The 21,978-nt window shown below is 41.2% G+C and overlaps 2 protein-coding genes across 5 annotated transcripts in view; one reads left to right on the forward strand and one right to left on the reverse strand.

Moving 5' to 3' along the window:
- Positions 1-1,133, reverse strand: part of parga (poly (ADP-ribose) glycohydrolase a) — a 205,126-nt gene extending 203,993 nt beyond the window's left edge. The window contains exon 1 of one of the 3 annotated variants that reach the window (XM_072583394.1): positions 1,013-1,133. The gene's annotated coding sequence lies outside the window, so the exon portion shown is untranslated. Of the gene's footprint in view, positions 1-434; positions 508-1,012 lie in introns of those variants that run through there. The other 2 variants (XM_072583396.1, XM_072583395.1) reach the window with 2 other exon arrangements.
- Positions 1,134-9,623: 8,490 nt separating this feature from the next.
- rps24 (ribosomal protein S24) lies at positions 9,624-19,079 on the forward strand. Of its 2 annotated transcripts, XM_072583399.1 has the most exons (7): positions 9,624-9,703; positions 12,909-12,974; positions 15,348-15,557; positions 15,643-15,753; positions 16,621-16,640; positions 18,755-18,788; positions 19,014-19,079. In XM_072583399.1, exons 1-5 carry the CDS (start codon positions 9,701-9,703, stop codon positions 16,624-16,626), a joined length of 396 nt encoding a protein of 131 aa, XP_072439500.1. In that variant the 5' UTR covers positions 9,624-9,700; the 3' UTR covers positions 16,627-16,640; positions 18,755-18,788; positions 19,014-19,079. The 2 variants fall into 2 exon arrangements, with proteins under 2 accessions (XP_072439500.1, XP_072439501.1); XM_072583400.1 differs by lacking the exon at positions 16,621-16,640.
- Positions 19,080-21,978: the final 2,899 nt, after the last annotated feature.

Below are 21,978 nucleotides of genomic sequence, written 5' to 3' on the forward strand. Positions count from 1 at the left end.
GCCACATTCAACATGATGGCCCTTCAGAGTCGTCTTGGTACTCCCCAGAAACTCATTGTGTGCTGCCTAGACCTTGCACCAGGACAAAATCCATGGGATTTTGTTTTCTGCCAGAACTTTGGTTTATTCCCCCTCCCCCTCCAACTGGAAATAGGAAACAGTGATTTTGTTTTGGCAGCCAAAGGGGCAACGCAATCTCCAGGCAGAGGTCCAACTAAACTGGATGGCAACCTGATCAAAGAACCGAACGCTTTCTTGAAACTTTGCTTCTAACATACGGCAGAGGTGACAAGTTGGCATGGCCCAGAGGTGAATGGGTATTCAAGCCTGGCATGGAGCCTTCCTCCAGGTGAAGTGCAGGCTGCTGTGTGTGTGTGTGTGTGTGTGCGTGTGTGGGGGGGGGGGGGGGGTTAGGCTTTTGCCTGGTTACAGACCTTTCTTGCGGACTGACAAGCCAGTGCTTCTCCCGGGTGGGCAGACGCTGGAAGGGGAGAGCTGCCGGGGGGGGGGGGGGGGGGGGGGGCAACTTCCAGCCTCAGCCTCAGCCTTTTCCTCATGGGCTCGCGGCCAGGCGCTGCACTCATGGTTCGGGAGCGAAGAATTACAACAATATTGGGGTGGGGTGGGGTGGGGTGGGGGGAGGAAACACAGTTCAAACACCACCCCTTCAAAAATAAAACGGAGCCAAAACAAACCCAAAAAAAAACGCAAAACAACCACGGAGCAGTTGGGCGGGAGAGAGGGAGGTGAGTGTTGTGCTGTCAGTGGGTGGGGGGGGGGGCAGGGGATCCCGCCGAAACTAAGATGGTGGCGGCGCGGTAGATCTCGCGATCGCCGCGGAATGTTCCAGAAGCGTCCGCACCCCCTCCTCCCCCCCGCGTCAGGGAGCGAGTGGAAAGAAAGGCTTTGTGGAGATCGACGGGGGAGGGGAAGGAAACCTCTCCTTTCCCCACACCCCCGATCCTTCCCCCCATCCCCCTTCCCTTCCTCCAGCCAAGAAATGCATTTAAACCTGTCACGTCCTCCGCCTCGCCGGCATCCTGCCCTCGATCACCGACCGCCGCCGCCGCCGCCCTCGTCTCGCTCAGCCGACCGTCAGCCGAGCGGCTGTAGTTTCCCGGTGGTAGCACGGCGCCGCGAGCGAACGCGAGAACATGGACGACGCGACTACAACTCCCGGCATGCCTCCCTGTGGCCGTTCGACATCATAATAACTGACTTGCGAATGCACCAATCGGCTCCAGGCCGGTGATCACGTCACTGTGAGGCGGGGGCATCCCATAGTGAGGGGAACTCCCGGAAGTAGCTCGTCCCAGATCAAGTTCACTGTTCAACAGGGACTTGCTAACCCTCCACCATTCAACAATTTTTAATTTAACTGACGATCAGTCGTTAAATAGCTAGGGCCAAATGCTTGAATAGTTTTTTTATTCAGCCCAGAATGAATTGCACTACTCTCGTATCCAGTTCTGAAGGGAAACTGGACTCGAAATGTTAACTATGTTTTCTCTCCAGAGATGCTGCCAAATCTGCTGAATTTCTCCAGCAGTTTCTCCTTTTATGTGTTTCAGATCTTTAGCACCTGCAGTTCTTTGCTTCACCTCACTTCCTGGTTTGCTGCAATGTCAATGTTTGATCTTTGTAAATTTGGCAGCTGAAACAAAATAAATTTTTCTGTGCTGTCTGAAAATGTATTTCTGCAGCATGTATCTATCAAGTGATACATTGAATGAATAAATGAACCTGCTTGAATATTGATATATTTGGAAAACCTTACAAAATCAAATTCTGTGCCTTCATTTGTTGGCATATGGTTTTCTTCATGCAGCTGTGAGTAATAGGAAATGAGTGTTTTTGTAAATTGTATTTCCATATAGCTGGACTGTGTAAGCAAGTGGGAGAAGAATATTAACAAAAGTTTCCCGAGTATGCATATTTTACAACAGGTCCTTTTATTTGAACAACATATCACTCCTCAGACATATGTTGTAATAGTTTGGGAACAGTGCCAGAAAATATATCACATGGTTATGCAAATGATCTTAATTATATTTTTCCAAAGGTTTTGTTTATACTGCAACTCAAGGAGGAACACTTTCTACCCATACACACTTGCAGTTTCCCTGTCAATACTTAAAATGGCAGCATTAAAATGAATATGTTGGCTTGACACAGACCAATAATAAAGTTCAGGTCATGCACCTTTTAGGACTGTGCAGTCTTTAAACAATGGTATGTTTTTGCATCTGGTTTACTTTTCACCTTGTATCTGTTTCCCCTGTAAAGCATACTTATGACAATTAAATAAACAATGAAGATATATAATTAGGATACTTCAGTAAATTCGATTCTTGAATTCCAGTATGGAGCATTGATTGTAATATTTAGTTTGAGAACACATTTTCATAAAATGTAAAAAAGATAACAAACTATTTAAGAAAATTTAATTACTTGATATGGGATTCAAAGTGATGATTGAGTGTTCCATTATACATCAATGTATTAACCTCAAATAGAATCATAGAGATGTACAGCACAGAAACAGACCTTTTGGCCCAACTCATCCATGCCAGCACTTGGTCCTTATCCCTCTAAACCCTTCCTATTCAGATACCCATACAGATGCCTTTTAAATGTTGTACCAGGCTCCACCACTTCCTCTAGCAGCTCATACCATTCACGCACCACCTGCTGCCTGAAAAAGTTACCCCTTAGGTTCCTTTTAAATTTTTCCCCTCTCATTCTAAACCTATGCCCTCTAGTTCTGGATGCACCCACCCCAGGGAAAGACCTTTTCTGTTTACCTATCCATACCCCTCATGATTTCATAAACCTCTGTAAAGTCACCTCTCAGCATCTGATGCTCCAGGGAAAACAGCCTCAGCTTATCCAGCCTCTCCCTACAGCTCAAACCCTCCAGCTCTGGCAACATCATCGTAAATGTTTTCTGAACCCTTTCATGTTTCATAACATTCCTCTGATAGAGGGAGATCAGAATTGCACACAATATTCCAAAAGTGGCCTAACCAATGTCCTGTACAGCTGCAACATGATGTTTGTTGTCCCTGCACAAAGCCTTAACTGATTGGATCCAGCTTAAGGAGGGCTTCAATTTTCATTCCAAAGTCTAAAGTGGAATGACAGTCTCCTCAAATTCTTACTTGTTGTTAGAGCAATACTCTGGATTTAACTGCAAAGTGTAGTAAGACCAGATAATGTTGCTTAAACAACAAATTTACTGACTTTAACGATGATGAAAATAATATAAATATAAACAATAATATAAACTAATAACAAGAGGAAAGAAGAAAGATAACCTAAACACAGTTTAAGAGTAGGTCAGAGGCTAAGACTCCCCAAAGCATGTCCATCATCTATAAAGGTTAAGTCAGGAATGTGATGGAATACTCCCCACTTGCCTGGATAAATGCAGTTGCAACAGTACTGATGAGTTTAGAAGATTAAGGGGAGATCTAATAGAAACTTACAAGATAATACATGGCTTGGAAAGGGTGGACGCTAGGAAATTGTTTCCATTAGGTGAGGAGACTAGGACCCGTGGACACAGCCTTAGAATTAGAGGGGGAGAATTTAGAACAGAAATGCGGAGACATTTCTTCAGCCAGAGTGTGGTGGGCCTGTGGAATTCATTGCCGTGAAGTGCAGTGGAGGCCGGGACACTAAATGTCTTCAAGGCAGAGATTGATAAATTCTTGATGTCACAAGGAATTAAGGGCTACGGGGAGAATGCGGGTAAGTGGAGTTGAAATGCCCATCAGCCATGATTGAATGGCGGAGTGGACTCAATGGGCTGAATGGCCTTACTTCCACTTCTATGTCTTATGGTCTTATAGTACTGAAGAAGCTTGACACCGTTCAAGGTCAAAGCAGCCTGCTTAATTGGCACTAAATCCACAAGTATCCACTCCCTTCATCACCAATGCTCAGTAGCAGCAGTGTGTACTATCTACAAGATGCACAGCAGAAATTCACCAAAGATCCTCATACAGCACCTTCCAAACCCACAACCACTTCCATCTAGAAGGACAAGGGCAGCAGATACATGGGAAAACCACCACCTCAAGTTCCCCTTCAAGCCACTCACCATTCTGACTTGGAAATATATTACCATTCTTAAACTATCAGTCAAAATCCTGGAATTCCCTCCCTAATGGCATTGTGGGTCAACACACAGCAAGTGGACTGCAGCAGTTCAAGAAGGCAGCTCATCACTACTTTCTCAAGGTAACTAGGAATGGGTAATAAATGCTGGCCAGCTGGCAATGCCCACATCCCACAAATTAACAAAAAAAAGTTTTTGAAAGACACTGTATATCAGCAAGACTCTCAATAACCTCATAGAGGAGCATTTCTGATGAAAGGTTCCAGCCCGAAATGTCGATTCTCCTGCTCCTCGGATGCTGCCTGACCTGCAATGCTTTTCCAGCAACACACTCTCGACTCATAGAGGAGTGACTCTATAGTTAATCATTTTATTAATGTCCTTTCCTTCTCCATTGTCTTCAGTGGCTGAGCAAACTACTCAGCTGCAATAGCTCATCCTGAGAGCAATTCCCCTTGAAGCTCAATTTATGATTTTGTTTTGTCATTTGAGGCCATGTTCACATTTTTCCAAGATAAAAGGTTTTATTAACTCTCTACCACAGATTTCACAAGCTCTACAGACTTCTCACAACTTAAGCTGGTTACACTTCCCTGTGGGGTATCTCATATCATTATGTTATTAGATAATTTCGCATCCAAATGCTTAAATTTCCACACAGTTGGTTATCTTAGCTATGAGACTGTTTTCTTGGCTTCTAGTTCAGGTGTTATTGGGGTCAATAAAGTGAGAAATGTTCTCTTTTTTTAAATCATAGGAACTCTATTTTTTGACAGTACTGATCTAAGAAAACATTAATTCAGTCAAAACAAATGCTGTGAATATAAATAATATTGTGACTGATTATCTGATTGATGAATTTTGACTTATTCAAGGAATAATCATCCTTAAGTTCAAATCAACATTTACAAAGTAATAATCCAATACTTATTTGCTAAAAATGATGCATAAATTAAATGTAAAAAATGTGCAAATGTTAGCAAGTTTTGAGAAGATTTGTAGCTCAGGTTAAGGTTCTGGATGTAGGTTTGCTCGCTGAGCTGGGAGGTTCATTTGTGATTGTAGGTTTAGGAGAATGCTGTAGGTCAGGATGCTGCCTGACCTGCTGCGCTTTTCCAGCAACACATTTTTCAGCTCTGATCTCCAGCATCTGGAGTCCTCACTTTCTCCTCCTGATTGTAGGTTTACGCTATCTGGCTAGATAAGTGGTGCACAGGGACTCAAATTAAATGATGAGTGTATTGAGCCTGTTGTAATATCACTGGATATTTTAAACAAGATTCAAACACATGCTGCCAACCAGAATGGTACTGGAGCAGTTTCATGTGTATCACTGGCCAAAGTGAGGGCCAGATGCACATGTACAATGATTCCTGATTTCCTTTCAGTCAGCAGTAGGAGTTACTGTACTCAGAAAGGTGAAGGTCCGAAGGACATTTCAGAGATGGTGAGAGACAGGGCAATGGAAACATTTGAAAACAAGGATGAAAAGTTTAATATTGAGCAATTTTTTTGGTGGAAGCCAATGCAGATTAATAAATACATTAGAATGATGAGTGAACAAGATTTGGTGTGAATATTGAATGAGTCCAAGCTAATAGAGGGTTTAAGATACGAGGCAGAGCATACCTTGGAACACGCTGAGGTGGCTCAGTGGTTAGCACTGCTGTCTCACAGCGCCAGACATAGCAAAGGCAGGAAAGCATTTACTACAAACCCACAGACACTCACAACTAGCTGGACTACAGGTCCTTCCACCTAGTACCTTGCAAGAATTCTATCCCATTCTCCCAAATCCTCTGCCTTCGATGCATCTGCTAAGACAAGGAGAGATTCCATTCCCAAGTATACCAGATGTCTACCTACTTTGAACTACATGCTTTTCCTTCCTCTGTCACCCAGACAGCCCTCCACCACACCACCTCCATTCCCCTTTCCACAGCTCTAAACCACCCCCCCCCCCCCCACCGCCACCCAAACGCAATGAAGACAGAGTTCCCATTGACCAACCTGTTGATTTAAAATTTGAATTTAGGCTGTTGTCAGGAGCAACAACTGTATGTAGGCTTTTATTAACCACAAAATGACTTTTCAATTTAAAATAATACAACAAAATTGCTTCAAGTTAGGATGTGACACTGTGAATCTGCATTTCTGCTTTGCTGAATTAGCTAAATTAGGAGATAAAGCATAAATGAATCATAAGACATTAACAGACCACTCGAACTAACCTTGAACTGCCAGTTTGAGGTGATGATGTGCGTAAGACAAAACCATTTCCCAGGAAATATGATTGGATTAACCTGCTGTCAATCCTGTTGCCTTATTACATTTGATTGGTCTTTCCTTGTAACTAAGGCCATACTGTCTCTTAAAAACACATAAAAGCTGCTTATTGTTCAAATGTAATTGCACAATTCCTCCACAGAACACAGAAACTTTTAACCTCGGTGTGGCAGGACAAATCTGCGCCAGGCAGCCTTATTTCATTAAACCGGTAACCTTGTTTTAAACAGTCCGCACTCCTGTTGATTCTTTTGATAATCAAGAAACCAAGAGGCCTCTCTTGGGGGAGTGGTCCAGACTACACACCTACCACTCCACCAGTTTCCACATCCAATGCATCATCCTTAAACACGTCTGCCAACTCCAACTAGACCCCACCATGAAGAACATCTTCCGCAAGGACTGTTCCCTTTGACAGTCCTTGGTTTGCATCACTCTCCCCACCAACCTCCCTGAACCCCCAAGGTACCTTTCTCTGCAACCAGAAAAGACTCAAAACCTGCCAGTACATCACCCCCTCACCTCCATCCAGGGTCCCAAGCTGTCCTTCCAGGTGAGACAGAGGTTCACCTGCCTGCCTTCCAATCCAGTTTACTGCATCAGGTGCTCCTGATGTGGTCTTCTGTCCGTTGGGGAGATTAAACATAAACTTAGGGAACATTTCGCCGAGCATCTCAATTGGGTCCACAGGGGCCGAACGAACTTCCCAGTCACAGACCATTTTAATTCCCCTTCCCACTCCCTTTCTGACATGACCGTGCTTGACCTCCTCCATTGCCGCAATGAACCAAACAGTAAATTGAAGGAACAATACCTCATCTTCTTCCTGGGCAGCCTACAGCCCAGACGACTTAACATTGAGCTGTCCAATTTCAAATAACCTCCCTTCCCTTCCCTTTACTCCTTTCTCAGCCCCTCCCCCTCCCTTCCACTCCTCCCAGCCACCTACTGGATTCATTCCTCCCAGCGTAACCTCTACCAGTCTTTACTTATCCCCACCACCACCCTACCCCCCCCGCCCCCGCCACCCATTCCATCCTGTCTACCCTATCAACATGATTCTAAATATTATACGTGTAAATCATGTTGCCCTTTAGTCTCTTCTGTTCTAAGGAAAACAACCCCAGTCTATCCAATCTCTCTTCATAATCAGAACTCTCCAGCCTAGGCAATACCCTGATAAATCTCCAATGATGTGGATTCCAGAAATGCTACAATAAAACAGCTGAAGACTGTTGTGCCCAGACACTACCTTAAGGAATTCTTTGTCATGGTGCACTATGACGGAGATGGCTGATCTTCAATCGCCACAAGGTTGACCTTCCTTCATTCTAGGTATAATTCCAGCCAGTACAGAGTATTTGCCCTGTTTTATTATAAATATTCATGGGATGTGGGCTTTGCTGGCCTGACCCCAGCATCAATTGCCATATTCTACTGCTCTCTGTCTGCAAGCAAGTGGTGTATTTCATTTTTATTTTTCCTTTTGTTCCTCTTGAAAATTGACTATGGTATGTTACACTCCTGCTCTACCACCAAACTTAACTGACTGCAAAGTCCCAATCCAAAATGAATGACTCACAATAAATTCTCCAGCATTGAAGCAGAAGTATGTTTCACTTATGTATCAAACTTGAGCTCACACAGCCATCCAAGGAAGAACAGTTGGAATATTGTATTCTGACTTACACAATTGCAATGAATGCAGGATCCCCTCCATACAGGAATGAACAGTTGATCACCAGTGGATCACAGAATTTGTACAGTGTGGAAGCAGGCCATTTGGCCCATCAAGCCCACACTGACCATCTGAAGAGCATCCTACTCAGATCCAGATACCCTTACCCTGTTCCTGTAAATGTGCATTTCCCATGGTTAACCAATCTAATCTGCACATATTTGGACAGTGGGAGGAAACTAGAGCACCCGGAGGAAACCCATATTGACATGGGAGGCATGGTGGCTCAGTGGTTAGCACTACTGCCTCATGGTGCCAAGGATCCAGGTTCAATTCCAGCCTTGGATGACTACCTGCATAGGGTTCCTCCCACAGTCCAAAGAAGTGCAGGTTAGGTGAATTGGGCAAGCTAAGTTGCCCATTGTGTTCAGAGATTTGTATGGTGGGTACATTAGTCAGGGGAAATGTAAAATAATTGGGTAGGAGAATGGATCTGGTTGAGATATTCTCCGGAGAATTGGTGTGGATTTATTGGGCCAACTGGCCTGTTTTTATATAGTAGGGATTCTATGAATGTGTATGGTTCCTGAATGTGAAATCAAACTCAGGTTCCTCTTTGTGAGGCAGCAGTGGTAAACACTGAGCCACCATGCCATCTGATGAAGGTCACTGAATATTCATCACAGGGATGAATGCTCAGAGGGAGACCAGGATGCACTGCATGACAGTGGTATTGAGAGACAGTACCGAGGACTTCACATCATCCAGTGTCTACAAGACCACACAGTCTGAGGACGGAATAAGAAAGAGGGGGAATAAAAAAACTTATCACGATATTAAAATTGCACTGGGCTTAATCATATCAGGAAAGTGAGATACATTCCAAGATCCCCAAGTCCAATACCCCAACAAATTCAGAAAGAGAGAGAGAGAGAGAAAGCCCCCTCCAAAGTCTCAGAGACAGTAATAGACACAGATCCACTTCCAAATACCTCCCACCCTAACAATGGCAGGGAAAAAGACAGCAACTTATCTGTATCCCACATGGGAATATGTCATAAACCATGTGTCTGACCTATCCAGGTCACAACAACAGTTTACTGATATTTGTGGAATTAATTCTTGTAATACAGCAAAATCCTTTCATAAATCAAGTATTGCAGAAGAGATACCAAGACAATTGTTATTAAGCTGCAAGTTGTTATAATTTGCTTGAAAGGACTGTGGAAGCAGATGCAACAAGTTGCACTCTGAAAAGAATTGAATACAAGTTAAAATAAAATGCAGGGCAATGAGGAGAGAGCTGGAGAGTGGTATTAATTGGAATACTGTATATCTTTCTGGAGAGCTGGCACAATGGGCAGAATGGCCTCTTCCAGCATTTTATGATCCAATACTGAAAGCGCACAGTGAAAAAATTGAAGGAAAAAAAATGTTTGCGCTTTCTACAACGGCTGTGCATTTTAAAATTTAAAAATAAACATTGTCAAAGAAATGTAGAAAAAAAATAACGTTTCCAATCAGGCAGCTGCGCGGCCCTCACGAAGGCATATGATTGACAGGCATGGGGTCCTAGTTCCTTTTCCGAGCCCTACGCTGAGGAGCCTGCCGAGATGGTGAGTGGTGAGCCGGTGAATCCGTTCAAAATCACCGCCATCCCCGGCCATCCCTCCTCAGTCCTGGGGTGGATGGCTGTCCGAGAGTTTGCTGGATCTTTTGGCAGTCTTATTGTCTCTGTACCTCCTCTATTTGTGTTACCGAATAGCCCACAAACTCCGACGGGGACCTCCAGCGGCCGCGGGCCTGCTTCATCCGAATGGCAGCTGCCCGATTTCAAATTGTAGTTGCCTGATCCAGAGCTTGGTTTTTTTTTGGGGGGTATTGACGAGGCAAGGACTCGGACTTTTTGATAGTTTGTGGTTGTGCATTGCATTTCAGCTCAGCTGCGAACAGAGAAAATGAGACCCCAGTTCAACTTATAAGAGTTAAAACAAGTCATGTAACATGTTAAAATGTGAGCTGATAAACGCTTAACAATCCTCGTTTGCAACGGGATTTAATTATTAATTGTGCAACCATACTTCAACTTCCCCTCGCTAAGTGACTGGAGAGTGCAGAACTTGAGAGGTTACAGTGAAAGTAAATGGCCTCCCAGTCTCGAAGGGGCACTTATTTAATTTAATACCCAATTGGAAAAACAACCTCAATGCCATCTACGTGGATCTAATAAAACATGCCGTGGGCTTCATGAATGAACGTGGGGGGTGGGGGGAGGTGATGGTGTTCAGGGTTGGGGAGGGGAAAGGTGCCTTCCTGATTAAACAAAGTTTTGCCATGCAAAATGGATGAGGATTTACAGAAAGTGGGATTGAGGGCTGTTGTCAGACCAAGATGTGGGATGGGGAAGGTTGGGCGGGGGGGGGGGAATGAGAGGTGACCCAGAGTGTTTGCAGATTGTGGAATTTTGGTGATCAGAAAGGGAGCCGGAAGTTAGAGAGGAAGGTAGAGTTGAGGATTATCAGGTCATTCGTTGAATGGTGGAGTAGATTTGATGGGTTCTTATGTCTTGTGTTATATAGTCGGGGGAATGAGCAGATAGATGGCAGGCAAGTTACAATGCATACAAATGAGGTGATGAATTTTGGTAGGAAGAGTGTGGAAAGGCAATGTAAAATAGGAAGTACCATTCTAATTAGGATGCAGGAGAGGGACCTGAGAGTGTATGTGCGCAGATCATTGGCAGGGCAGGTGGAGGGATTGTTATTGAATATACGCAGTATCGTCTGCATTATTAATAAGTATGTAGAGTATAAGAGCAAGATTGATGTTGAACTTGTATGTGATACTTGTAAGATATCAGCTGGAGTAATGTGTACAGTTTTGAGTGCCACATCATAGGAACAATGGGATCATTGGTGATGGTGCAGTATCAGTTTATAGGAATGATTGCTGGGATGAGAGACCTCAATTGTGAGAATAGATTAAAGAAATTAGGTGTGTTCTACTGGGAGAGAAAGCAGTGAAGAGGAGATGTGATAGAGGTTTATAAAATTAAATGGGCTACATATAGTAGATAGAGAGAAACTGTTCCCTGTAAAAAGGGGCAAAGTATAGATTTTAATTTGCAAAAGAAGCAAAGGCAAACCATTTTCACTCTGAGTAATTATGGGTTGGAATGCTCTGCCTGGAAGTATGGCGGAAGAATGTTCAATTAAGTGGACATTGGACAATCACTTGGATAAAAATAATGTGCAATGGTATGGGGGGAAAAGCAGGAGATTGGCGTGAGCCAATAATGCTCATTTAACACATTGGTACAGAAACAATGGCCGAACATCATCCTTTTGTGCCATAAGACTTGTGAAGTTCTCACTGAGCTAACATCCTAAAAAGGGATTTGTTTAGGTGAAAGGATATGTGGTTAAAGCCAGGAGTTCATATGGGAAATGTTCTGACTTCTTTTGCAGAGTCAAATTAGAGGTTTCCAGTTGAAGGCAACTTAATATAGTTTTGTTGTCATTTTGTACAGCCCCTCAATAAAGGTTTATATTTAGATAGTACTTTTCATGATATTTATTTCAAGGATCTTGATCAGATGGGCCGATGGACCTTAAGTTAGATAAATGTGTGGTGATGCATTCTGGAAAGACAAATCCGAGCAGGATCTATACACTTAATGGTAAGGTCCTGGAGAGTTTTGCTGAATAGAGACCTTTTGAGTGCAGGTTCATAGCTCCTTGAAAGTGGACTCACAGGTAGATAGGATAAGTGAAGGTGGTGTTTGGTATGCTTTCCTTTATTGGTCAGAGCATTGAGTATAGGAGTTGGGAGGTCATGTTGTGACTGTCTAGGATGTTGGTTAGGCTACTTTTGGAGTATTGCATGAAATTCTGGTCTCCCTCCTGTCGGAAGGATGTTGTGAAGCTGGAAAGGGTTCAGAAAAGATTTACAAGGATGTTGCTAGGGTTGAAGGATTTGAGCTACAGGAGAGGCTGAATAGGCTGGGGCTGTTTTCCCTGGAGTGTCAGAGGCAGAAGGGTGACCTTATAGAGGTTCATAAAATCATGAGTGGCATGGACAGGAGAAATAGCCAAAGTCTATTCCTTGAGGTGGGAGAGTCCAATACTACAGGGCATATGTCTAGGATGAGAAGGGAAAGATTTAAAAGGGATCTGAGGGGCAGTGTTTTCACACAGGGTGGTACGTGTTTGGAATGAGCTGCCAGAGGAAGTGGTGGAGGCTGGTATAATTACAACATTTTAAAAGGCATCTGCATGAGTATTTGAATAGGAAGGGTTTGGAGGGATATGGGCCAGGGGCTGGTAAATGGGACTATATTAATTTAATATCTGGTCAGCATGGGCAAGTTGGACGAAAGGGTCTGTTGCTGTACATCTGAGTCGAAGTGCTTTGGACTTTTAATAGTACTTACTGTGGTAGTTGATTTGCACACGTAGCAGTCCCATGAATGGCAGTGCAGTGCATGCCAGATATTTATCCTAATGGTTTTAGTTGAGTGATGCACAATGGTCTGAACCAAAGAATTCTCCTATTCTTCTAAATAGTCTCATAACGTCTTCTACATCCACTTAAATCGACAGACAGCTTAATGTTGTATCTGAAAGATGACATCTCCAACAGTGCCAACATTCCCTCAGTGATAGACTGGAATGTCAAGCTCTGGACTGGAACTTGAATCATTGAGGCGCGAGTGATACCCACTGAACCAAAGCTAAATGCATGATCTTGCTCGAGTTCATTGGTGTACTTGTTTATTGTTCATTGTATCTATGTCTAACTGTTTACTGTTTGTACATGTAGAATGACACTGTGACCATCAGAACCAGAAAGTTCATGACAAATCGCTTGCTTCAACGCAAGCAAATGGTGAGTTGAAATACTTTGCTCTTTTCTATTATCTATTATACTGTACAAATCCCCCCCCCCGGTTTTTGAATGTTTGCTTTATCAAATTTCGCTTTTACAAAAGACCTACTTCACTACCTGTTTTGTGAATCCAAAGAGGATTTTTGCTTTTACAAAAAATGGCTATACTTTTTTCCCATATAAATCATGCACCTTCGCTTTACGCAGTTTTCGGCTTACGAAAGGTTTCCTGGGAATGTTGTACTTTCAGGTAACGGGGGCTACCTGTATAGTTTTATTTCTATAAGAATGTAAAAGAAAACTCATCTGATAAGTAATCATTATGTTCTTTCTTGCATGCATTGACATTATTATTGTTGTTGCTGATTCTTGTGTAGTTATTTTCATTTCTCTAAAATAGCAAGTTTATGTTCTTGCATTTTCTTCCTCTGCAATCTGCACTTGTTGAAATGATGACTTTTCGGCCTGTCCTTTCTTTGACGTTTTAATTATTGAGGTTTTATGTAGAGCTCTTTCTTTTCATCACACTTCACTTTTTTTTCCTGCAGGCTTCAATAATTGAAGAAAAAATACTGTTTATGTTGCCTCAATCGATGATTTCTGCTCAATTTTGTCCCTTACTCTTGCCAAACAGGGTAGTGGTTGTCCACATGAGTTTCTCCATTTTTTTTTTAAAAAGGCATGAAAACAACTAAAGTTATTAAATTTAAACGTATTTTTGGAAACCTGAGAACAGTTGTAATCTTTCAGTGCATCGGTAAAAGGTTCAACTTTGCTAGTCTGCATAGAATCTTCAGAATTCATTCAGTCCTCCTAAGATAATTAGCAGCTATCTTTTATATCCTTTAAATAATATAATTATTTGCAATGTTGACAAACTGCTGCAGTGATCAGCCCTGGGTGGTCATGTTTAGCATTTGTTTTGTTTAATGTGTTGATCGGAGCATAAAATTGTGAAGCGGTGTTAATGGGTTAACTAAACGAGCATAACTTTGGCCAATGTGAGTTCATCCATTGCAGATCTGAAATAGGTATCTGGATGAAAATAGTGATGAGCTGGAAACAAGGTGAAAATCCAAAGATATTTGGAATGTAGACTATTTAAAAAGTTATAGACAGATATAAAAAAAATCCAAAAAGACTTATGATATCCAGATCAGAAGAACATCGTGCTTTAGTTATATAAACTCCTGGTCAGATCACATGTAGAGTACCTAGAGCAGTTCCAGGTCATACCTGGGAAGTTGTATTAGCTCAAAGATTGCAGCATAGATTTACGCGAATAATACTTGAAGACTCTCAGAGTAGGGTTGAACTCCCAAGAGTTTTGAGGATTTGAATACAAAAGCAGAGATGTACTTCTGAGGCTGTACGAGGTTCCGGTGGCGGTCATACCACATTTGGAATATTGTGCAAAGTTTTGAGCCCCATATTTCAGTAAGGATGTACTGTCCGTGGAGTGTGTTCAGAGGATGTTCACGAGAATAGTACCAGGAATAAAAAGCTTAACATATGAGGATTCTGGATTTATACTCTATGGAGTTTAGAAGGATGAGGGGGGTATCTAATTGAAACATACAGAATACTGAGTAGATGTTGGGAAGATGTTTCCCATGATAGAAGAGACTAGGATCCAAGAACATAGCCTTGAACCTTTTATAACAGAGATAAGGAGAAACTTCTTCAGCCAGAGAGTGGTGAGTTTATGGAATTCATTGTCACAGAAGACTGGAGGCCAGATCATTGAGTACATGTAAGACTGAGATAGGTGGGTTCTTGAGTAACCAGGGTTACGGGGACAAAGCCAGAGAATGGGGTTGAGAAACTTATCAGCCATGATTGGGCAGACATGATGGGCTGAATGGCCTAATTTCTGCTATGCCTTATGTTTAAGGGCTGATTTGATTGAAGTTTTTCAAGCCCTTAAGGGGAACATGTCGGGGAGTTAACAAGATCCACTAATTAAGAAATCTAAGACGGGGAGCGTATCTTAAATTTGAGCCAGAGCTTTTGAGTGTGAGAAATCATTTGGGGGTGGGGTGGAATTTGAGACAAGTAACTGTCTTATATTCCATTTGGTATTTTCTGATTTTTTTTTGATAACTGTCCCTAAAGTCTGCAAAAAGTGCTCATGCATTCAGATTGTAGAAGAATAGTCTGGCTTGAAATTAGCTTGTATTTTCCTCATGCTGCGTTTATTCTTAGTGCATTTTCTAATATTGACAGTTTGCTGGAAATGGAGAGAGCAAAGTGCTTTCTGACATTGATATTGTTTTAGTACAGCAAACTGTGCATATTGGCTTTTTAAAATAAATTTGATTGTATTTTCTGATTTATGGAATGGATCACTCAAATCTTCTTTTTCTAACCTAGGTTGTTGATGTTCTCCATCCTGGCAAACCCACAGTTCCTAAGACAGAAATTAGGGAAAAACTAGCAAAAATGTACAAAACAACACCAGATGTCGTGTTTGTCTTTGGCTTCAGGACACAATTTGGTGGTGGTAAGACAACAGGTTTTGCCATGGTCTACGATTCCTTAGATTACGCTAAGAAGAATGAACCTAAACACAGGCTGGCAAGGGTAGGAATTCAATTTGTTTTGCTTCAGTGGGTCTTACTGGGTACTCCACTTCATATTTGCTGACTTGTGCCTGTTGTGTTTTTAGCACGGTCTGTTGGAGAGAAAAAAGGTTTCCAGGAAGCAGCGAAAAGAGCGCAAGAACAGAATGAAGAAAGTTAGGGGCACAGCTAAAGCTAACGTTGGTACTGGCAAAAAGGTATGAAACCTTTCCTCAAAAGAAAAAAGTGCTTTTGTACTTTGTGATTAAGTTTTCCTTTCAGCTTTCCATTTGAATGTGTCATTTTCAGTTTTGTCCTTCTTTTCCATTCATGTTTGCTTTTTTTTCTTCTGGAGTATAGAAGGTAATTCATTCTAATTTTGTGTAGGTGCTGTAGTGTTAGTTTACTAATGAGCCTGGCTTTCCTGGTAGCTGTACTGAATCACAAGTATAAATATGTTTATAATTGATGGTTGTAACATTGCATTTGGTAAAATTTGTCATTTCTACCTCTAACACTTATTAACATAGCATGTTTAATATTAATGACCATATCAAAAAAACTTCAAGGTAATCATTTTACCCTCAACCTCAGTTAACTTGAGCTTTCTTAATTTTCTACATGTGGACTGGAACAGATTGCTTCCAGGTTTAAATAATCTTTTAAATCCAGCAGTGTGAAAGTTGAAGTTTCCAGGCCTTGTAGGTTGACAGGACTTTTGTATATGGGTCCCCACTTGTCTCCTTTTCACTCCATGCTGTTAAATGCTGTCTGTTCATAGACTTGGTTTGTTTCTGGCACAGGTTTCCAGAAGTTTGGAGACCTGAATTAAGTTCTAGTTTTGTCAACTAAACAAAAAAGTTCACAAGCAAGCTACATGTTTTTGAGAGTTTGCTGTGACCCTTTGGACCAAAACGTAGTTAGAAGTTGATTTGACAGTTTAATTTATAATTCCCTACTGTTTGTGTTTTTTCTCATTGGTTATTACTCACAAGTAAGTTCATTGTCTGATTTGTTTCTTAACCGCAATCAGTCAATAACTTTGTTTTGCCTTTCTTGTTACTCTTGTGGATTATGTTCTTCAGAAATGAAGCGACATTGACAGGTACTGGATTCTAAACATGTGTGCTGATATAAATTGCATGCCATTAAAATTTGCACTGTACTGCATATTGTTCACCTGCTTAGTACTCTGCATGTTTGCACTATTTCATAAATCTGGTGCTGCTTTATGATCAAATCAGGGTGTTTCACACTTTCATGGCATAGTTGCATAAAGTTTCTCATACCTGTGAACAAAATGGTAAATGTGATTGAAAAGTAAAAATGTGGATGCTGGAAGCCTAAAATGAAACAATTTTTGTTTATGGAAAACTTACTGATTGTTACTCATTAATAAAGACTAAAGGAAGCATATATCTTGGTAGAACAACATTATCATTATAAGAAAGCAATGCGTATCCTGCTCTTTAGCAAATTATAAGTGACTCTGTGGACAGATTCACCCTCTGAAATAAGGTAAATTGATATTTCACTGATTTGAATGCCTTCAAAGTTAGATTGCTTTATCTGAAGACATCAAGAAAGTAAAGTTTTTGTGTTTAAAAGTCTAGAAGAATGAGTATTGTTCTGTCACTGATGGGAGGAACTACTGGCATGATCTTACAATTGGAGGTGTATATAACATTCATATTAATCTGTTGTAAGTAGAATGCTGTAGGCATGTTATGGGTAGTAAAGTCCCAGCTAGCTTTTAATACTATTTACAGGGGAACCCCGATTATTCGAAGGACACAGGCAGGCAGTATTTTGTTCAGTTAATCGAATTCTGTGTAGTTGAATGTAGCTTATCATAGGTTAGCTGAGCATCAGGACCTTGCAATCTCCAGATAATCCAATATTTGGGTAATCACGGTTCCTCTGTACTCATTTTACTGTTATTTCTGAAAATGGACATGTGCTCCATCTGCTGGTCAGTCAAGTGGTACACACAAGCTTTGCAATTTAAAAGGTGTTGAACATTTTGAGTTAGTTGCTGAAGCTTAATTGATCTTCAAATAAGTGCACACCTAATTCAGTGAGATGCATACAACTGTGAGTTTCAACTGTTAAAGTAAGAATCGGAAACAAAAATTAACTCTAATGCAATATGAAGGAGGAAAATAGGATGAAAAGGGATTGGAAAAGAGCTAAACTTCATGTATCAAGCTCATTTCTGACATATCAGTCATCTCAACATTTATATTTGGGTGTATAAGAGGAGAGGGATGACTGTCCTGATTAATGATTAAATGTAGGGCCCCACGGTGATATTGGGCATGATACATGACTTGTTTGAAGTAAACTACACAATTTGTAACAATTTAGGAGCAACGTTTTGAGACTTAGATATAGTGCATGGTTTATCAGCAGTGCATGTTGAATTGGAGTTTGAACTTGGTTTAAATGAAGCACAGAAAATCAATTTCTCATGGAGTGGAACAGCTTTTGTATCTTTCTTGAAATGTAGCATTGTGTTGATCATTGAGGTACCTTAATTGTCACTCTGCATTTTGCTGCTTATGCTTGCACAGTCATTGTATTTCGGTAGCTTGCTTTAAAATTGGTTTAAAGCTGATTGGTGCTGTGAAATTTTCAGTGCACGTTTATCAAATACATGGCTGCAATTGTTAGCTTTGAACAAGACACTTTCGCATTATTTGAAATGTGGCTACTGCATCAGATCTTACTTGGACCTTTATAATTTAGATTTGATTCCTCTCATTGCTTATCTTAAAATTTAATTTAATTTTGTGTTGATCTACACTTCGTCTTGTTCTGGTGACGATTGCATCTTAAGCTGAAATTTTTATGCTAGTTGGTAGCCAAAATGAGAGTGAACTGAAGGCTAAAATGTAATACACACACTTAAAAATGGAAATGTTAAGCATACAATCGAAGTTGTTGGAGATACTTTTGGGTTCTAAAAAAAATTTGATTGTTGATAATTGGTTGTTGGGAATTCACAAAGCTTTCTGGTCACTGTGTCCCCCTGGCTTCCTCCCAATCTCTTTTCTATGAATAGCACATTTGCCTTGCCTGTGTGCGTCACCTCTCAGCACTGAGAAAAATCTTGAGTTACAAATAGATACTTGAGCTTTGCTTGAAATGATTTTTCTTAAAGGAACTTGACATGACATTTGGGAATGGGCTAATTTTGCTTTATTTTGTTTGCTGCAGTAACATGGGAAAGACATTGAAGGCTCCTTGACATGTGAGTAATCGATGATATACTTGCACTTGATTTTTGATGCAAAACTTGTGCGTAAGAAAAGCAGAAGTATAGCTCCATGTTACCTTATATTTAGTTGCTTTTTGTATTCTTTTGAGATTTTTAAATTAGTTCAGATGCTTTGTGAGGTTTAATCCTTGAAGAGACAACAATGTAATTGATGTAAAAGTGCAGACTCAAACTTATTTTTCCCTTTTTGTTTAACAGGTTAAGTTATCCATGGATCGTCACCTGTAATTATTTCACACCCAAATAAATTCTCTTTAAAACAAATTCTTGTCTCTTGTTTCTATATGTACTGAGTCTACATGCTTGGATGTGAACTTGTAAGGAGGGTCATAATAAATACTGACTTACAATCTTAAAACAAATCTTTCACTTCATGTTATTTTGGAAAGAATGCATATTATGCTGAGTGTGAATATTTTGACATTGCCGTTCACAGTGGGCCCATCCATTATCATGCAGAGTTAATGGTGGGTAGAAATTCAACTGTCAACGTGAACTAATTTTTGCACAGGGCTCTTGCAGCCACTGAAATATTGGCTCGCTGTTACCAGCTTTGGCCGAGTTTTAAGCCAAGCCCAAGAGGTTGCTTAGAATACGCAACCAAAATAGGTCCACTGATTAATTAATTATATTTGTGGCCCCTGAGAACTGTGGCCAGTTAGATATGATTTTTCTCCTACTTAAAACCAACTGTTCTGTGTATCCCTCCAACATCTAGCCTATTCTTTATGCCATGATTCACAGCAGCTTTCTTTTAAAGGGAGCAATTATATGTAATCTCGTTGCAGTAGGTTTCCCCTCTAATTGGTGTCAGGTATTCCTTGCAGTTTCTTTTCCTCTACCAGTCACCTCTGGAGACCCTGTGTGTCTGTTGATGGCCCCCTATGCTGTCTCTTCACATCAGTAACATGTCAAGTTCTGCATGCATACTGACTGATTTCATCCAATTAAATGTTGAAAAAACCCTCGTTATTGTCTTCGGTTCTTACTCCCAAGCAATTCATTCCATCCTCCTTCCTTGCTACTGACTCAGAATTCAACAGACTATTGGCAACTGGTTTTGTAAATGATTCCTCTCTAACTACAAAGCCCTAGTACAATGTGCTTGTACCTGCCCCAGGCCTTTTCCTGCCAATGCCTTCAGAGTTTTGTAAATTGCAATCTGGAAAAACTCCAGGCCTCCCACCTACAGCACTTCATAAATTTTAATTCATCCAAAATTCTTACCAGTAATCCTAACCTATAGCAAGTCCGCATCATCTTTGTGTTTATTGAAATGTTCTCTCATGTCTTGTATATCTCTTAGATTAACATTTACCCCCTTGTGTTTGATCTCCTCCATGACAATTCCTGGAGTGGAAAGGCTTGTTTTTATTTGTTTGTAATACCATAACAAATAGGAGCAGGAGTAGATTGTTAGCCCTTAAGCCTGCTCCATCATTCAGTAGGATCGTGTCTGATCAGATATTCCTCATGTTAACTTTCCTGTGTTTGCCTATAACCGTTGAATCCCCCACTGATCAAGAATCTTATCTATCTGTCTATATCTTAAATATACACAAGGACTCTGCCTCCACAAGGAGTTTCAAAGGTACTCAACCCTTCCTCTTCATCTCAGTCTTACGTTGGGAGCCCTCTTATTATGAGACTATATCTTCTGTTCCTAAGTTCAGCCGTCTCAGCATTTATCCTATCAAACCCCTTGAGAATCCTCTTTGCAGTTAGACCACCTGTCATTCTTCTAAACTCCAGTGAGAACTGTCCAACTAGTTTAACCGTTTTTTAAATAAGACAGTCCTTGCAGACTGGGGATCATTCTAGTGAGCTCTCTCTGAACTGCCTCCAATGAAATGGTGTCTCCTTAAATAAGCAGACCAGAATTGCTCCAGATGTTGTTTCACCAGCACCTTGTACAGTTGAAATAAAACTTTCCTACCTTTGTACTCTAATCCTCTTGAAATAAGGGCCTACATTCCATTAACCTACCTGCTGCACCTGTCTGTTAGCTTTCTCATAGAGATGTACAGCACGGAAACAGACCCTTTGGTTCAACTCATCCATGTCGACCAGATATCTAAATTAGTCTAGTCACACTTCCCAGCACTTGGCCCAACTCCCTCCAAACATTTCCTTTTCATATACCCATCCAGATGTTTTTAAGTGTTGTACCAACCTCCATCACTTTCTCTGCCATCTCATTCCATCCATACACACACCACCCTCTGCATGAAAATGTTGCCCCTTAGGTCCCTTTTAAACCTTTTCCCCTCTCACACTAAACCCATGCCCTCTAGTTCTGGACCCCATAACTTAGGGAAAAAGACCTTGTTTATTTAGTCTATCTATGCTCCTCATGATTTTATAAATCTCTGCAAGGTCACCCTCAGCCTCCGACACTCCAGGGAAAACAACCCTAGGCTATTCAGCCTCTCCTTATAGCTCAAACCCTCCAGTCCAGGCAACATCCTTGTAAATCTTTTCTGAACCCTTTCAAGTTTTACAACATCCTTCTGATAGGAAGGAGACCAGAATTACATGCAATATTCCAAAACTGGCCTAACCAATGTCCTGTACAGCCGCATAATGACCTCCCAGCTCCTAAACTCAATGCTGTAACCAGTAGTACCCTGAAGATCATTTTGGTTGCCACTTTCTGCAGTTTTTCTCTTATTACTCTGCTCTCCCTTCCAAAATGAAAACTTCACCTGCGTATACTCCATTTGCCAACTTACTTATTATTGTGAAATATTTCCTTTGCAACTTGCCTTTCCACATATTTTTGTGCCATCTGCAAATTTGGCTATTCACTTCCTCCTTACATGTCATGAATACATAACAAGATCTGGACCAGATGGGCCAATGGGCTGAGAAGCGGCAGATGGAGTTTAATTCAGATAAATGCGAGGTGCTGCATTTTGGGAAAGCAAATCTTAGCAGGACATATACACTTAATGGTAAGGTCCTAGGGAGTGTTGCTGAACAAAGAGACCTTGGAGTGCAGGTTCATAGCTCCTTGACAGTGGAGTTGCGGGTAGATAGGATAGTGAAGAAGGCGTTTGGTATGCTTTCCTTTATTGGTCAGAGTATTGAGTACAAGAGTTGGGAGGTCATGTTGCGATGTACAGGACATTGGCTAGGTCTCTGTTGGAATATTGCGTGCAAT

Source organism: Chiloscyllium punctatum, chromosome 13, assembly GCF_047496795.1.
Source record: "Chiloscyllium punctatum isolate Juve2018m chromosome 13, sChiPun1.3, whole genome shotgun sequence".
NCBI classification, from domain to species: Eukaryota; Metazoa; Chordata; class Chondrichthyes; order Orectolobiformes; family Hemiscylliidae; genus Chiloscyllium; species Chiloscyllium punctatum.

Coding starts and splice junctions, on each gene's coding strand:
- rps24 (XM_072583399.1), top strand. Junction 12,975..15,347: donor TGCTTCAACGCAAGCAAATG/GTGAGTTGAAAT, acceptor TTTCTAACCTAG/GTTGTTGATGTTCTCCATCC. Junction 15,558..15,642: donor CTAAACACAGGCTGGCAAGG/GTAGGAATTCAA, acceptor TTGTGTTTTTAG/CACGGTCTGTTGGAGAGAAA.